Raw genomic sequence first — 19,529 nt, 5'->3', positions numbered from 1 at the left:
TGTGAGTGCAGATCATGAAGATGTCATCAATAAATCTGTACCAAACTTCGGGTTGGCAGGCCTGGGTAACCAAGGCTTCCTCTAAGTGACCCATAAATAGGTTGGCGCACGAGGGATCCCTCCTGGTACCCATGGCTGTTCCCTTTAATTGTTGGTATGTCTGGTCTTCGAAAGTGAAGAAGTTGTGTGTCAGGATGAAGCTGGCTAAGGTAATGAGGAAAAAGGTTTTAGGTAAGGTGGCAGGTGATCTGCGTGAAAGGAAATGCTCCATCGCAGCGAGGCCCTGGACGTGCGGAATATTTGTGTATAAGGAAGTGGCATCAATGGTTACAAGGATGGTTTCCGGGGGTAACAGATTGGGTAAGGATTCCAGGCGTTCGAGAAAGTGGTTGGTGTCTTTGATGAAGGATGGGAGACTGCATGTAATGGGTTGAAGGTGTTGATCTACGTTGGCAGAGATACGTTCTGTGGGGGTCTTGGCCGGGATGATTGGGTTTGTGAATTTTAGGAAGTAGGTTGAAGGTAGGGGTGCGGGGTGTTAGTGGGGTCAGGAGGTTGATGGAGTCAGGTGAAAGGTTTTGTAGGGGGCCTAAGGTTCTGAGGATTCCTTGAAGCTCTGCCTGGACATCAGGAATGGGATTACCTTGGCAAACTTTGTATGTAGTGTTGTCTGAAAGCTGACGCAGTCCCTCAGCCACATACTCCCAATGATCAAGTACCACGGTCGTGGAACCCTTGTCTGCTGGAAGAATGATGATGGATCGGTCAGCCTTCAGACCACAGATAGCCTGGGCTTCAGCAGTGGTGATGTTGGGAGTAGGATTAAGGCTTTTTAAGAAGGATTGAGAGGCAAGGCTGGAAGTGAGAAATTCCTGGAAGGTTTGGAGAGGGTGATTTTGAGGAAGATGAGATGGGTCCCACTGTGACGGGGAATGACTCCTTACCTTCTCCCTTAAAACCCACATCCTTTCGTCTTTCCCTCTCCTTCCCTCTTTCCTGATGAAGCAACTGTTGGTTGCGAAAGGTTGAATTTTGTGTGTGTGTGTGTGTGTGTGTGTTTGTGTGTCTATCAACATGCCAACGCTTTCATTTGGTAAGTTACATCATCTTTGTTTTTAGATATATTTTTCCCATGTGGAATGTTTCCTGGCATGTTGCTAGACACACAAACATACACACAAAATTCAAGCTTTCGCAACCAACAGTTGCTTCATTAGCAAAGAGGGAAGGAGAGGGAAAGACGAAAGGATGTGGGTTTTAAGGGAGAGGGTAAGGAGTCATTCCAATCCCGGGAGCGGAATGACTTACCTTAGGGGGAAAAAGGACAGGTATACACTCGCGCGCACACACACACACATATCCATCCGCACATACACAGACACAAGCAGACATTTGTAAAGGCAAAGACTTTGGGCAGAGATGTCAGTCGAGGCGGAAGTACAGAGGCAAAGATGTTGTTGAATGACAGGTGAGGTATGAGCGGCATCAACTTTAAATTAGCAGAGGTTGAGGCCTGGTGGGTAACGAGAAGGCCTCAACCTCCGCTAATTTAAAATTGCTGCCGCTCATACCTCACCTGTCATTCAACAACATCTTTGCCTCTGTACTTCCGCCTCGACTGACATCTCTGCCCAAACTCTTTGCCTTTACAAATGTCTGCTTGTGTGTGTGTGTGTGTGTGTGTGTGTGTGTGTGTGAGTGAGTGCGCGCGCGAGTGTGCGAGTGTATACCTGTCCTTTTTTCCCCCTAAGGTAAGTCTTTCCGCTCCCGGGATTGGAATGACTCCTTACCCTCTCCCTTAAAAGCCACATCCTTTCGTCTTTCCCTCTCCTTCCCTCTTTCCTTACGAAGCAACCGTTGGTTGCGAAAGCTTGAATTTTGTGTGTATGTTTGTGTTTGTTTGTGTGTCTATCGACCTGCCAGCACTTTCGTTTGGTAAGTCACATCATCTTTGTTTTTAGATATATTTTTCCCACGTGGAATGTTTCCCTCTATATATAATTGACCACTGCCTGTGGCTGCTGAGGCCAGACTGCATACAAATAATGTGACTGATGGGAGAAGTAATCTGTGGGTGGTGGGGATAAGGAGGAAACTGGGCTGTGTTTAGAGGAAAGGGTAGCAGAAGGTTTGAAAGGAGGGGGAGGGGAAAAGTGAGCTGAAGGGAGAGGAGTAGAGGAAGGGAAAAAAACTAGTGGGTGCGATGGTGCAATAGAAGACTGTGTAGTGCTGGAGTGGAAGCAGGAAAGGGGTAGGTGAAGGATGGGATTAGCGAAGATTGAGGCCAGGGGAGTCACAGCAACATAGGATATATTGCAGGGAGAGTTCCCACCTGTGCAATTCAGGAAAGCTGGTGTTGGTAGGAAGTATCTAGATGGCGCAGGCTGGGAAGCAGTCATTGAAGTGAGGCATGTTGTGTTGGGCAGCATTTTCAGCAACTGGGTGGTCCAGTTATCTCTTAGTCATAGTTTGTCATGGCCATTCAGAAGACAGACAGGATGCCATGCCCATCTAGAAAGCAGCACAGTGGTTGCAGCTTAGTTTCTAGAATACATGGCTGTCGTTGATGGGATAGAAGATGCTTGTGACTGGACTAGAGTAGGTCGTGGTGGGAGGATGTATGGGATAGGAGCCATAAGGCAAAGGGATTGGGAGCAGGGACAGAGTGGGGATCAATAAGGCTACTGCATAAGCTCGATAGGCAGCATAACACCGCTGTGTGAGGGGTGGAAAGGATAGTGGGTTGGATATTCTTCATTTTAGGGGATGATGAGAGGTGTTTGAAACCATGATAGAGAATGTGATTTATTGCCCCACTTGGGGATGGTACTGAGCAGTGGGGCTGTGCTCCTTTGTGGCCATACGGAGGGTATGTGGGAGGTGGTAGATGACTAGAGACACTGACTCATTGTCCTCTCTATACAATGAGTAGCAATCTATCCTTTTCATAATATTACCATTATTGTATCCTGGATTTTCCATTGTGTGATTACACATTAATTTCATAGCATTAAAACACTATTTTTAACATCCTGTGGATTTTTTTCCCCATTCCCTGCAATGCAAAAACTATTAGATCAATAAAAAAAGAAGAGGACCTTTTATGAACGAAATTTAGTTTAGTTTAATTTTCTAACGGAAAACATTTTCGCTATAAACCGCGGTTTTTGAGTTATTTGGGAGACACATAAGAAAATGACCTTTTAATGCCCACCCAACACCTATCCCACTACCCTCCATCACCCCTGCACCAGTACCCACTGATCGTAATTTTAAAAAGTTGTTCATGACATTCCTTCCTACCAATGTACAAAAATTTGCAACTACCCAATTTTTTCTTCTAATTTTTTTTAGCTGACTTGACTAGAATACACACACATTTACAATGAACATCGTTACGTGTCATACAGTTAAGAGAAATCTTCAGTCCTTCAGTGTAGATGTGTAGATAAGCAGACAGTTTGTAGAAAGAATAATTAATCAATTTTATTTTTAATTATCTTCTAAATTTATAGGGATATCCAATTTCTTATTTTATGTCAGATGTAAGAAGACCTGTGGAAGAAATTTGCACCACAATTAGGAACACCACTCTGATCTGTGTACAATAGGGATGGCAAAGAATTCTGAATGCATGCAGAGCTCTTGCATGCCACGTTAGATTTCAAAGTTGTATTTATGGCTTACTGATGCTACATTAGGTGGCAAGGCAATCGCACAAGGAACATTGAATGGCTTGCATTTAGCTTTATTTTATTTTATGCTATGCTAGCTGTACCAGGCCATGCTTTGCTGTGGCTTGGTGTGCTTAAATGGAAAAGAACAAAAAGCAGCAGTTTGTTTCTAGTATGTGTGAGAATTAGATATACATCCTAATCTCATTCTCTCTTCTCTGTCTTTGTCTATCTCCCCCTTCCCCTTTCTTTTCCCACCTCCTTCTCCTTCTCCTTCTCCTTCTTCTTCTCCTCTCTGTCCATCTTTTCCTCCCTCCCTCTCTCTTTCCATCTACTCCTGCCGCCCCCTCCCCCTGCTCCCATCTCTGTTCATCTCCTACTTCCTGTTTTCTATGGCCATTTTCTCCCACCCTTGCCTCCATCTCCTCTTCCTCCCTCTCTCTGACCTTGAGCCTTGTTTATTGTTATTGGAAATTCAGATTATGAAGTGCTATTCTAATCATAAACCAATACAATTTTCCTATTTGTGTGCCATGTTTCACTATATTTTGTGTGTGTGTGTGTGTGTGTGTGTGTGTGTGTGTGTGTGTGTGTGTTTTATAACTTTCCCCTTTTAGTACACACATACCAGATAGCATTCCAGTAGGTATATAAAAACACTTATTCGAATGCAATGTTGTGGCAACATTTCAAAGCAATCTGTGATAATTTTCGGAGGTTTGAGATTTCGAAGAAGCAAACATCTTTGTTTGCACTTATACAGAAAAGTTGGTTGTTCCTATTCGCAAATCTCTGAAAGATTTTGAGTGATTGCTTTGAAATTTTGACACAATGTTCCATTTCTACATGTGTGTGTTTTTTTAGCTATTTTTTGAATATATGTTATATATAAGTTTTTGTATAGCCCTCCATGCTTCTCTGTCTTCTGCGTTCCTCTTCACTCTTTGGTACCCTCTTTGTGGCCTGCTGACATCATCCAGCATCTGGAACCTTCTTCTGCCCTTCCCTCTCTTTCCCGGAACGAAACCTACAGTTGCCTCTACTAGAAGGCAATCTCTTCAGATTGTGGCCTATCCAGTTTAGTTTCCTGTTCTTCACCGTCAGCAGCATCCTCCATTCTTCTCCAACTCTCCTCAGTACTTCTTCACTCCTAACTTTATCAGTCCAGCTGATATTCTCCATTCTACGCCATATCCACATTTCACAAGCTTCAATTCTCTTCTCATCCTGCTTTCTCAAAGACCACATTTGTACTCCATATAAGGCCATGCTCCATATTAAGCACTTAACCAGTTGCTTCCTTAATTCCTTGTTTAACCAACTAGTCAGGAGTCTTCTCTGCTTTTGAAATGCCTCTTTCGCCAGAGCTGTTCTCACTTTGTTATGTTGTTGGCATGCCATGTCTTCTTTAATCCAACTTCCCTAATACGTGAACGCTCTTACCTGTTCTATGATTTCTGACACCAACTTAATTTTCACATTTCTTTTCTTTTGGCCTGTGACTGTGCTTTTGGTTTTCTTTTTATTAATTTTCATACCATATGCTGCACAGGTTTCATTCAGATCATTTAGCATTTGAGTCACCGTCTCTTGATTTCCTGTGAGGATCGCCATGTCGTCTACAAATCTTATACATTCAATTTTCTGCCCACCTATTATTTTATTTAATATTAAAGTGGAAGGGTATTTTATTTAATATTAAAGTGGAAGGTACTCTAATTTTTTTATTTTGTTGAGTCAGCCTCTTGTCCCATCCAAACAGCTTTCCACTACTTCCTCCAGATAGATGTTAAATATGATTGGTGAGAGACAAATGGCATCTTGTGTTCCCTTTCCCCTTATGAAACCATATTGTTCTTCACCAAGTGTTTCTTCCAGCATTCCATATAGCCTCCTATTCAGAATTTGAAGAACCACTGTTGCTGCCTGTGATATTAGGCTGATTGTACTGTGGTCTTCACACTTTTTGGGATTATCAGTCTTTGGGATAGGGCTATTATACTTACGAGAAAGTCTTCTGGCCATTTCCATTTGTCATAGACGTAGTTGCAAAGAGAGGTCAACACATTTTCGCCAGTTTCATTTAAACTTTTTAAGATATCTGCCGGAATGTCATCTACACCACACGCTTCGTTGTTTTTAAGTTCTCCCAATGCCTTATTTACCTCTGAACCTAGGTAAAGTCTCCTCTTTCATCTTTATTTACTGATTCTTCCTTCTCAATCTGCAGAGCAGAAGGTCTTTGATCCGCTTCATAGTGTGTTTCAGTATATTTTTCCATCTATTCTAGACAGCATGTGGGTCACTTAAGAGTTCCATCTTTCCCTTCTATCTCCATATTTGTTTTGTTCTTCCTTCCCTGAAATACTATTTCCTTGGCTACTCGATACATCTTTTCATACATGCCCTCTTTCTCCAGTGTCTCAATTTTTGAGCAGATTTCTCTTGTCCATTTTTCCCTGGCCTGATCAGATACTCTTCTCAGCTCATTGTTCAGTCTTCTGCATTCCCTTTTTCCTTCATCAGTTTGTGAGTGTTTTTTTTTTTCCATCTTCAAGATCATGTTGTCAGTAACCCGTGGTTTCCTTATCCACTTGCACTTCACCAGACCAACAGCATCTTTACTGGTTGCTTTCAGGGTGTCTCTGAACTGGTTCCACTGTTCATTTATGCCCTCTGTCTTTTCTCTAATTTTCCACTTGTCTCGAAACTCTTCTTCAAGCTTTTTGGTTATTCCGTTTTCCTTTTGATCATCCAAGTTAAATTTCTCTCTCACTTTAGCTTCCAACATTATTTTCAATCTAACCTGCACATCTGCTGCAACCAAGTTGAGGTCAGAGTTAATATCTGCTCCTGGATAGGTCTTGGCATTTCTCATGCATGTCTGGAATCTACTCTGTATTAGTATGTACTTGATCTGGTATCTACTATTGTCTATATTTGATGTCCATGTGTACCGTCTTCCTTTGTGACGTTAAAAAATGGGGTTTCCAGCTACCAATGAGTTTTCCTTACAAAATCTGACCATTCTCGCATATCTTTCATTTCTGTTACCCAATCCAAACTTTCCAACCACATCTGTCTTTCCCTTCGCCAACCACCACGTTCCACTATCCCATTACTATGGTGCATGCCTTTTTCTTCTCTCTCTCTCTCTCTCTCTCTCTCTCTCTCTCTCTCCCTCTCTCTCTCTTTCTCCACCAGTGATTCAATTCTGCTGTAGCACTCATCAAACTCATCATTGCTTTGTTGGCTGGTTGGTATGTAGACCTGTATTAGAACTACATCTTTCTTGTGTCCTTTCAACTACTGAATCATCAGTCTGCTATTTATGTATTCCACCTTCATTATCATGGTTTTTTCCTTATTCGTTACCATGATTGCTACTCCATTCCTTCCATTCATTTCCTCGCCTGAATAAAGTAGTTGTTCTGCTCAATCTCTCTCTCTTTTTTTTTTTTTTTTTTTTTTTTTTTTTTTTATGCATTTTACAATTTGCCAGATTGTAAGAGGGTGCGAACGTTCCATGTACCAATCCTTAGCATTTCCTCTTTCCTTTTCTTTTTCTTTATCTTTACACTTTCAATTAGCCTCGATGTACTACCCTACCGGAGATCCAATTGAGGGGATGTTTTACCTCTGGAATCATTATTTTGGACATAGAGGGCCATGTCAAGTGGGAATAGTAATGTGGTAGCTTCACAGTGCCTTCCACATATACCAGCTACCCACTCTGGTTCAGACGCTGTTTGCAGTCGCTCACTCTGAGTCAGACACTGCAGGTACCTAAAACAATCTATATTAGAATCCAACATAAAATTCAAAGTAATTGGTCAAGAAGATTTGGAGATAAATGATCTTGAACAAGCGAACATTTACATTTTTATTTACATAGATTAGGAAATTAGAAAATCTGAAGGTCTGTGCAACTCATCATAAAGAGCAATATTATATTGCTTCTGACTGTTGGAAGACGAGAATACATGTAAAAAAAAAAAAAAGGGAGCTAAGTTTGCAAATGTATTCCATTATAATTATTGTGCTCACCACATTATTTCCTAAAATTCTAACAACATTTAAGCTTAGATATAGAGACAAAAACAGATAGTCTAGAGCATGCCTTTGGGAGTGGAATAAATATTTCTTACACATACAGCTAGACTCAAATTTTATGATGATGACTTACTCTGACAACACTGCAATGGGTACATTCCTCAAAAACATAGATGACAAACAGAACAAGTTTTCACTATTTAGTTATTTTTGGTTTGCTAAAGACATAATAAAATTTATATCTGGTACAAACTGTCAGCACACACAGTTGCGAAAAGTTTCATAGATTTGCGTCACTCAGGATGCTATGTAAGAGTGACTTATTTAGTTCCATAATCAACAAAACTTTTCAAAGATATATTTTGATCAGAAAACTGATATCATTTTTTGCAGTGTCATTAATGAGAGGTGGAAATTCTTCCTGAGGGAAAACTGCACATAACTCCTGGACAGCTGTAACATAAAATAATTTATCTTTCAAAGGGATATTGCAGCAGATCAATCAATTCCATCTGCACTTGCTCAGACCACTTTCAGCTGAAATGGCAGATGCTCTTGCAAATAGCTCAAAACAGATACTTGGTTTTTAATCTACTAAAAGGTTTGGAGAACTGTTCCTGAATTATTTCAGCTTCACAATTGGGTCTTCAAAATTCAAATTTTTATAAACCCAGAGAATTTATAGAACTTATCTTGTCTCTGTCAGAAATTGTTTCTTCCACAATGTGATTTTCTTTTCAAATGTTTTCACTTTCTCCATCAAAACAAATGATTTTCTTCTCATCTCTCAGTGTCTTATTGAGGACATTCAAGTGTGCAGTCAAATTAGCTATAAATGTCAGGTCTGAAAATGATTCTGGATCTTGTAATTTTTGTTCCTGTTTTCCCTTTCCCTTCAGAAATTCAATAATAGTGAGTCTAACATTGAAAACCCATTCTAGGCATTCACTTCAACTTAATCAGCATACTTTTCAGTAATATATAGTCTCTATACTCTCCGTTCCACACCATCTAAAGCTGTTGAATCTGATAGTGTAATAATCCATGCAACTTCAAAAAATTTGCTTTTTGTACCTCCAATTTCATCACATGCTTCAGGGCAGCAAATTTAGCACAAAGTGCTTCTAGGTGTACAAAACGATGAATCCCTTACAAACTGTCTGTCCATTGTTGTAATGTTTTACTTTTTCATTACCATCTAAAACTAGATTCTCTGTGCATGGTGTTGTAATGGGATTCTGTGGCAAATTTGTGATGCCCACAATTAGGCAACTGCATAATAAACATCATGAATTAGCATCCTTCTCTTTGAAAAAGAACTGTAATTCCCATTTATTTTAAACAACTGGCAACAAAAGCTCAGTAGACTGCCACTTTTGGAGCATATTTACCATTGCAACAAGCACTGAACCTTTCGACTCCCTCTGTATTAAGTACTAATAGCAAGGGATAAATTGGGCTGCCAGTACAGTTCTGCCAAAGTGAAGAATGTTGTGCTGACTGAAAGTTGCAGCACCAAATGCCAGAAGAAACAGTGTTACATCATACTGCTGAATGAAATGTCACATCATACTGAGTAGTGTTGAAATCCGGTCACTAAGGCTCTTGAAACAGTGGCCTTCATAACCAATCTTATACAAATGTTGTAACAGCTCTGCCTCTAATCTATTTACTCCTAAACAGATTGACAGGAAATACACTACTTTCATATGTTAAAATCGTTGGAATGATGTATTTCAATAGGACATACTAAGTCTATTCTGGTCTGTATACTGCATCCAAGGAATGAGAAGGTGATTGATGTAATATGTGGAGCTTTCCTGTATTGCTGAAGGAATATATATATTTATTTATTGTCTATTTATTTATTCATCTGTGGAACAATAAATATTGTATGGATGTCGTCAGTTTATAATACATGAGCACACATTTACATTTACAATGAAACAGATTTCTCATATTTTGTGTAGTTTTTATAACTAGTCATACACACATTTATAATTACATCATATTTTGGTGATAATGTCATATGTTGCTAATAATCTACATCTATGTTAAATATTCTTTTACAGTATAACAACTTTTACTTACTAAGAAGGTTTTAAGCTTTTGTCTGAAAGTGAGAGGCTCATTTATTTATTTAATTTCCTGTGGTAATTTGTTATACAGTTTTATCCCATTATAAAATATACTTTTTTGCATCTTTGCCTTGTTCTTTCTATCTAGATGGAGGTGGTGACAAGATCTTATTTCATGGTCATGTATTAGGCTGTTTGTGTTATACATGTTGAGCTTTTTCTTAATGAACATTATGTTCTGAAAGATATGCTCTCAAGAAACAGTTAGAATGCCTAGCTTTCTAAATAATTCTAGACAGTGGGCCCTGTTGTTGCTGTTTGTTATTATCCTTATGGCTCTTTTTTGTACTCTGAACACAGTTTGTATGTTACTGGCACTTGTTCCCCAAAACATGATCCCATAGCTGAGGACTGGGTGTAGATATCCGTAATATGTTGTTTTAAGACAGGTATTATTGCATACTGGTGCAAGGATTCTAAGAGCATAGCATGCTGTGGATAATTTCTTTGCCAAAATGTTGACATGGTTTGTCCATTTCAATTGGCTGTCTACATTCATCCCTAAGAATTTGGTACTTGTTACACATTCTAATTCATTATTATTAACTTTTATTCTAGTGGCATTGTGTTTTTTGTTCAATTGGAAGTTAATATAGTTAGTTTTCTTTACGTTTAGGGTTACTTTATTTTTTAATGACCAGTTGTGCACATCATTGAGAGCCTCGTTTGCTCATTCTGACAGTTGTGTTGGATTTTCACCTGTTATTACTATGTTGCTGTCATCAGCAAAAATTGTTTTTTCTCCATGTCTGATACTTTGTGGGAAGTCGTTAACGTATATAAGAAACAATATTGGGCCTAATACACTTCCCTGTGGGACACCTATATTCACATGTTCTGGATCAGACAGGCGTTTTACAAGGGAATTGTTTGAAACTTGTGATATCTCAACTCGTTGAACTCTGTTTTCCAAGTATGATTTGAACCACTTCTTTGTCACACCTCTTATTCCTATTTGCCCTAATTTATGAAGTAAGATTTTGTGGTCAACTGTATCAAAGGCCTTTGACAAGTCTAAAAAGATACCACTTACATTTTCAGCTTTGTCCAGTGCTTCTAAAATTACTTTAGTGAACTGTGCTATAGCAGATTGTGTGCCTTTTCCAGGCCTAAAACCAAATTGGTCATTGGAAGGAAGGTTATATTTATTCAGGTAATTTAGCCGTCTCTTTTTGACTAGTATTTCTATTATTTTAGAAATGATAGACAGTATAGAAATCGGCCAGTAGTTCTCTACATTTTCCACATCTCCGTTTTTAAGAATAGGTATAACTTTTGCTTGTTTTAGGTACTCTGGAAAGTATCCAGATTCGAAAGATTCATTTATTATGCCTGTTAATGGGCCCTTTAATGGAGTCTATACATTCTTTAGTTACGCAGACTGGGATTTCATCAAGTCCTACTGAAGTTTTATTTTTTAGTTGGTGTACTACGGGTGCCACTTCCCTTTCTGTAATTGGCAAGAGCACCATTGAGTTTGTTGGCTGGTTCTGAGTCAGTAAATCATACGTATCTGGAAATTTCTGCTGTAATTTTTTTGCAATACTACTGAAATATAAGTTTACAAAATCAGCTAATTTTTTAGGGTTACCTACTGTTACATCTTTGTTTTTAATATGTGAATTGAGGTCCTTTTTGGCAGAGTTAGATGTTTCCTGTTTGACGATGTTCCAGGCTGCTGTGCTCTTGTTTTCAGGAATGTAAGGAATATATATAAGTTCACTTGTAATTATCCTGCAATTTTAGACAATGCACAAATAACACACTGAAAGAGTATGTGCATAACATTCCACTTGGCCATTTGTCACTGGATGAAATTATGCTGTGCTTTTGTGATATTTTAATGAAGTCACAGGACACAAGCTATTTAATAAGCTGCCACATGCCATACAAGATCTTCCTGAACATACATTCAAAGAAAGACTGCATGAATGGTTTATTGCCCACCCGTTCTATGATATCAATGAATTCTTCAACTGTAAAATGCAGTAATACAACAGATGACCCACTGTACATTTATTGTAATATAAGCTAAAATATTTCAGTAGTCAATACCTTATCACACTGTATTATAAATTGTAACTTCATTTGACGTTGTCAATTGCTGTAATGGCCTAAAGACAATAAAATCTTTATTATTATTATTATTATTATTATTATTATTATTATTATTATTATTTACTTTGTTCAACTGTAGAAAGTCTTCAATTCAGTGGCTCTAAACTGTGTTACATTATATCTAAGAATTGTGACAGGAAACACACATGAAGCAAAGATATTATCCAGTATTCCAATATTTGAAGTCAGAGTGGTGCAGTGAGTGTCTCTCACCTAACAGTAGTTCATGATAAATAACTCAATCTCTGCAAGAAGTCTGAGGTTACTACTAATAATGTTTGCCAGGCCATACAACATTAACAAGAGAGTTCCAATGCATCTCCCTGGGGGCAAGTTTGAATTTATTTCTGCATATGCTGATGATGACTGTCCTTCCAAAATAATGTGCTGCATCCTCCCTACCAAGAAATCTTGAACCCATTCAGAAATTTTGTTTGAGATCGCATGTGATCATACTTAGTTAGGTATTCAGTCAAATGGTTTTAGTAAGTCAAGAAAACTGCATGTGTCCTACTGCCGTGCTTCATTGGTTTCAGGATATTATGTGAGAGGAACACGAGGAAGGTTTTATGCAAGTAATGTCTACAGAGTCTATGCTGTTTGGCATGGAGGAAAATATTCTTTTAAAGAGATCTCATCACATTTGAGCTCAGAATATGTTCTACAACAGGTGCAACACAATGATTGGTTGATTAGCTTTGTGTATCATTTCCACTTCCCTCTTGCACACAGGTGTGACCTATGCTCTCTTTCAACTACAGGGCACAATTTTTTGTGTTTTCATATGTTATGAACTCACAGGGGACCCACATATCTGGCTTTTTAACTTTGTTCCTAAAAATGCCAAAAATCGTAGCACTTCCTATAAAGTTTATTCAGGATCAGATACCAGTAGTAACTTCACATATGAATTTAGTATAATTTCCTATCCTCTCCTCTCCTCTCCACTACACTACTCTACTCTACTCTACTCTACACTACACTACCCACTTCTCCCCTTCTTCCTCCCCCATCCACCTCATGTTTGCCATAACCCCACCCCCACCCTATCTTGCACCCTTGTCCCCCGTCCCCCCACCTGTCTCCCACCCCCTGTCCTCTCACTCCCCCCTCCGTTCTCCCTGTCCCCAGTTACCCCGTCTCCTGTGTCACCCATCCCACATTCCATTGCCCCCCCCCTCCTGTTACCTCACCTCTTTCCACAAGCCCATGTGTATGTAATTCAGTGGATTACTCCTATTTCCTTTCGTGAGTATTAGTGTGACCTGTGCAACTTTCCAGTCTTAATATACCGATCTTTTGTTGGGTGAGTTGTTATAGATGATTGCTTAATATAGAGCTATTACATCAGCATACTCTGAAAGGAACTTAATTGGTGTGCAATCTGGACCGGAAGACTTGCCTTTATTGAGTAATATGAGTTGCTTCGCTACACCAAGGGTATCTACTTTTAAGTCACTCCTATTAGCTGCAGTTTGTGATTCAAATTCTGAAATGTGTACTTACTTCTTTGGTGAAGGTATTTCAAAGAGCTGTATTTAGAAACTCTGCCTTGGTGCAACGTCATCGCTAACATTACCATCACTGTCGGGCAGTGAAAGTATTTATTGCGTCTTGCCACTGTGTACTTTACATATGACCAGTATCTCTTTGAATTTTGTACCCTATTTTGCTAGTTTTGTTGTGGAAACTATTAAAAGCATCTCAAATTGAAATCAAGCTAAATTTCAAGCTTCTCTAAAACTTTGCCTACCTTGGGGATTTTCCATTCTTTTACATTTGGCTTGCTTTTTTTATTGCTTCTGCAACAATGTCCTGTACTGTTTTGTGTACCATAGCAATGAGTTCCATCTCTTATCAGTTTATTTGATACAAATATCTCAATTTCTGTCGATGCTATTTTTTTGAATTTAAGCCACATCTACTCCACGGTTACATGGTTAGTTTGCGAGGAATGGAGACTGTCTCTTCGGAAGGTGCCAAGCAAATTTTTATCTGATTTTTTAAATAGATATATTTTGTGCCTATTTTTGGTAGTTTTGGATGTTGTGATATTCAGTCTTGGTATAACCACCTTGTTGTCACTAATCCCTATGTTGGTGATGATGCTCCCTAGCCGCTTGGGATTATTTGTTGCTAAGAAGTAAAGTATGTTTTTTAACACTTCAAATGGACTCCTGAACCAGTTGTTCAAAATTATTTTAGGAGAAGGCATATAGTACATTGTTTGACGATGTTTTATACTTATCACTGGCTTTGAACGTATATTTTTTCCAACATATTGAAGGTAGATTGAAGTCACCACCAACTAGAATGGTGTAAGTGGGGTACTTATTTGAGATGATACTCAATTTTCTTTAAACTTTTCAGCCAATGTATTATCTGAGTTGGGGGGATCAATAAAGGGAACCAATTATTAACTTGGTCCGGTTGTCAAGTATAATCTCGACCCACACTAAGCCACAGTAACTATCTGCTTAAATTTCACTATAAGATAAACTATTTCTAACAGCAACAAATACACTGGCACCATTATATTTAATCTATCCTTTCTTAATACAGTTAGGTCCTTTGTTTTTGGTTGAACTTATCTCTAGCTTTAGTCACCTTTCTGTATGTATAACGATTTGAGCTTCAGTGTGTTCTATTGGCGCTTGGAGCTGTAGTTCTTTCTCAACACAGCTACAACAAATTACTATTATAATGCCTATTATCAGGAGAAAGAAAACTGGCGTTCTACGGATCGGAGCGTGGAATGTCAGATCCCTTAATCAGGCAGGTAGGTTAGAAAACTTAAAAAGGGAAATGGATAGGTTAAAGTTAGATATAGTGGGAATTAGTGAAGTTCGGTGGCAGGAGGAACAAGACTTCTGGTCAGGTGAATACAGGGTTATAAATACAACGTCAAATAGGGTTAATGCAGGAGTAGGTTTAATAATGAATAAAAAAATAGGAATGCGGGTAAGCTACTACAAACAGCATAGTGAACGCATTATTGTGGCCAAGATAGACACAAAGCCCACGCCTACTACAGTAGTACAAGTTTATATGCCAACTAGCTCTGCAGATGATGAAGAAATTGAAGAAATGTATGATGAAATAAAAGAAATTATTCAGCTAGTGAAGGGAGACGAAAATTTAATAGTCATGGGTGACTGGAATTCGGTAGTAGGAATAGGGAGAGAAGGAAATGTAGTAGGTGAATATGGATTGGGGGTAATAAATGAAAGAGGAAGCCACCTGGTAGAATTTTGCACAGCACAACTTAATCATAGCTAACACTTGGTTCAAGAATCATTAAAGAAGGTTGTATACATGGATGAAGCCTGGAGATAATAAAAGGTATCAGATAGATTATATAATGGTAAGACAGAGATTTAGGAACCAGGTTTTAAATTGTAAGACATTTCCAGGGGCAGATGTGGACTCTGACCACAATCTATTGGTTATGAACTGTAGATTAAAACTGAAGAAACTGCAAAAAGGTGGGAATTTAAGGACATGGGACCTGAATAAACTGACTAAACCAGAGGTTGTACAGAGTTTCAGGGAGAGCGTAAGGGAACAAATGGCAGGAATGAAATACAGTAGAAGAAGAATGGGTAGCTTTGAGGGATGAAACGGTGAAGGCAGCAGAGGATCAAGTAGGTAAAAAGACGAGGGCTAGTAGAAATCATTGGGTAACAGAAGAAATATTGAATTTAATTGACGAAAGGAGAAACTATAAAAATGCAGTAAATGAAGCAGGTGAAAAGCAATACAAACGTCTCAAAAATGAGATCAACAGGAAGTGCAAAATGGCTAAGCAGGGATGGCTAGAGGATAAATGTAAGGATTTAGAGGCTTATCTCACTAGGGGTAAGATAGATACTGCCTACAGGAAAATTAAAGAGAACTTTGGAGAAAAGAGAACCACGTGTCTCAATATCAAGGGCTCAAATGGAAACACAGTTCTAAGCAAAGAAGGAAAAGCAGATAGGTGGAAGGAGTATATAAAGGGTCTATACAAGGGCGATGTACTTCAGGACAGTATTATGGAAATGGAAGAGGATGTAGATGAAGATGAACTGGAGATATGATACTGCATGAAGAGTTTGACAGAGCACTGAAAGACCTGAGTTGAAACAAGGCCCCGGGAGTAGACAACATTCCATTAGAACTACTGACGGCTTTGGGAGAGCCAGTCCTGACAAAACTCTACCATCTGGTGAGCAAGATGTATGAGACAGGTGAAATACCCTCATACTTCAAGAAGAATATAATAATACCAATCCCAAAGAAAGCAGGTGTTGACAGATGTGAAAATTACCGAACTATCAGTTTAATAAGTCACGGCTGCAAAATACTAATGCGAATTCTTTACAGACGAATGGAAAAACTAGTAGAAGCCGACCTTGGGGAAGATCAGTTTGGATTCCGTAGAAATATTGGAACATGTGAGGCTGACCCTATGACTTATCTTAGAAGCTAGATTAAGGAAAGGCAAACCTACGTTTCTAGCATTTGTAGACTCAGAGAAAGCTTTTGACAATGTTGACTGGAATACTCTCTTTCAAATTTTGAAGGTGGCAGGGGTAAAATATAGGGAGCGAAAGGCTATTTACAATTTGTATAGAAACCAAATGGCAATTATAAGAGTTGAGGGGCATGAAAGGGAAGCAGTGGTTGGGAAGGGAGTGAGACAGGGATGTAGCCTCTCCCCGATGTTATTCAAATCTGTATATTGAGCATGCAGTGAAGGAAACAAAAGAAAAATTCGGAGTAGGTATTAAAATCCATGGAGAAGAAATAAAAACTTTGAGGTTCACAGATGACATTGTAATTCTGCCAGAGACAGCAAAGGACTTGGAAGAGCAGTTGAACGGAATGGATAGTGTCTTGAAGGGAGGATATAAGATGAAAATCAACAAAAGCAAAACGAGGGTAAAGGAATGTAGTCGAATTAAGTCGGGTAATGCTGAGGGAATTAGATTAGGAAATGAAACACTTAAAGTAGTAAAGGAGTTTTGCTATCTGGGGAGCATAATAACTGATGATGGTCGAAGTAGAGAGGATATAAAATGTAGATTGGCAATGGCAAGTAAAGTGTTTCTGAAGAAGATAAATTTGTTAACATCGAGTATAGATTTAAATGTCAGGAAGTCGTTTCTGAAAGTATATGTATGGAGTGTAGCCATGTATGGAAGTGAAACATGGACGATAAATAGTTTAGATAAGAAGAGAATAGAAGCTTTCAAAATGTGGTGCTACAGAAGAATGCTGAAGATTAGATGGGTAGATCACATAACTAATGAGGAGGTGTTGAATAGGACTGGGGAGAAGAGAAGTTTGTGGCACAACTTGACTAGAAGAAGGGATCGGTTGGTAGGACATGTTCTGAGGCATCAAGGGATCACCAATTTAGTATTGGAGGGCAGCGTGGAGGGTAAAATTCGTAGAGAGAGACCAAGAGATGAATACACCAAGCAGATTCAGAAGGATGTAGGTTGCAGTAGGTACTGGGAGATGAAGCAGCTTGCACAGGATAGAGTAGCATGGAGAGCTTCATCAAACCAGTCTCAGGACTGAAGACCACAACAACAACAACAACAACAACAACAACAACAATGCCTATGGTTCCCAAGTCTACCATCATCCTATGATTGACTGAAGCTCTTTCTACACTTTCCTGTGACCCTCTAACGTAAGGAAAGACCCGGTCCACTCCATACATCCCCCCACTACCTGTGTATCTGCCTCCTGTGTGTAATGGACTCCTGACCTATGAAGCAGAAGCCTGATACCCCACCACTCTATGGAGCAAGTCAAGAAATCTGCAGCCTGTACAGTCACACAACCATTTGAGCCTTTGATTCAGACCCTCCACTCAAATCTGTACCATTTGAGCAAATAAGACTAAAAGTCTTTACCACTTCAGATAGCAGCCTGAAACCGAAAAGAATTTCTTTTGACCCAAGGCAACACACATCGTTAATTCCGACATGAGCCACTGCCTGCAGTTGGCTGCACCCTCTGCTTTACATCTCTTCATTGCATCTACATCTGGGATGATTCCCCATGCTATGTGCACAGAGTGCACACTGGACCTGCTCCCCCACCCACTCTCTCACCCCCCTCCCTCCCAGAATGTCTTTTGTTGCCTGCCATCTACCCATTGGAAAGACCTCCTACTCGACCATGGGTGCAGGGTCAACTTCAGTGCAGCAGTAACTGAGGCAGTCACAGTAGCGCACCGGGAGACATAAGGGACATGCTGGATGTAACCCGGATCCCCATGTCTGCCCCCCCCCCCCCCCCCCCAAAAAAAAAAGTGATGTTCATTGCCAACAGCATCAAGTTGTGTGCCTGAAGCTAGTACCTCCTGGAGCTGTAATCAAAGCATCACCAGCTAGCATGTATCTGAACACAGCAATCACAGTCCCTGTTCACGCTAAAGGTAACCGAACTATAAGCTCACATTTCTTAAGACACGGGATTGTGCATAGTAAGCACACAAACATGGAAGAAATTTACAAATTAAAAGTTTCTCTGAAGCTCATGCAAATAATTCATAAATGAACATTGTACTTCTCTGTGATCTTGCTAGATCAAGAGCTGCTGGCTGATAAGACTTTAGTGAAAGGATCTCTGATAATAATGAAGTACTGTGAATTTCAGATTAATAACAATATTTCTGTCATAGCATAACACAATTACTTTCTCTCTCTTCTCTATCAGTCAAGAAACAAGAACAAAATGGGGTTATATATTGAATTACAATTCATTTGATAATTTTAATTGACCAGAAAGTTGAACTACAACGCTGCGCATTTGAATTACCCATGTAATAATGGCTCTGGAATATTCTACAGACTCTGACAAAGATCACAAACATGGTGGATCAGATTATAATATTACGATCCACCTCCCCCCACCCATCTCAGCCACCTCAACTCCCCTTACCTCCCCATCCCGCCCCTCTACCTCCCCAATCTGCTCTGCTCTCGCATCTCCTTGCTCTCCACCTGTTCTTGCCCATTGCCTTCCCCCCCCCCCCACCCCCCCACCCCCACCCCCTCCGTTCTTCCTCATCTGTTCCTCTTTCCTCCTGCCCTCTTACACATGTCCCCATTATCTTACCCCTATCCTCTGTCTCTTTCATGTCACTTCACCTGTTGTTTGTGTTTTGTTTCTAAATGAGAACACTAATGTTAAAAGGTTACTACAAGATACCCTAGATCACCACCAATATGAAGTTGCTTACCACAGGGATTAAATGTTTCATGCATTTTCTATGCAGCACATGACGTTTTCAGCTATAATTATTTTCTGTTTTGATATAAAGTTTGTATGAGATGTGAACACAAAACAATTCGCAGTGCAAAATTTTGGTTATATTATGAAATATTTGCTCTTTGCAGGTACTTGGAACCTATCACTAATACAGCCCTGTATACGCATCATGAAACAGTTATGGCAATGATACGAGGTGCAGAATCACGTCTGGATTCTCAAAGGCCCATTGACAGGTATAAATGCAATCATACTTCATAATTGTTTCATGAAT

The 19,529-nt window shown here is 39.5% G+C and overlaps 1 protein-coding gene across 1 annotated transcript in view; it reads left to right on the top strand.

The window, feature by feature from the left end:
* Nucleotides 1-19,529, top strand: part of LOC126175543 (RAB11-binding protein RELCH homolog) — a 110,748-nt gene that overhangs the window by 88,859 nt on the left and 2,360 nt on the right. Inside the window, exon 19 of the mRNA XM_049922385.1 lies at nt 19,384-19,491. Within this exon, the coding sequence (XP_049778342.1) occupies nt 19,384-19,491 (108 nt within the window). The remainder of the gene's footprint in view (nt 1-19,383; nt 19,492-19,529) is intronic.

Source organism: Schistocerca cancellata, chromosome 3 (assembly GCF_023864275.1).
Source record: "Schistocerca cancellata isolate TAMUIC-IGC-003103 chromosome 3, iqSchCanc2.1, whole genome shotgun sequence".
Taxonomy (NCBI): domain Eukaryota; kingdom Metazoa; phylum Arthropoda; class Insecta; order Orthoptera; family Acrididae; genus Schistocerca; species Schistocerca cancellata.
This window is presented reverse-complemented; position numbering and strand designations above follow the sequence as displayed.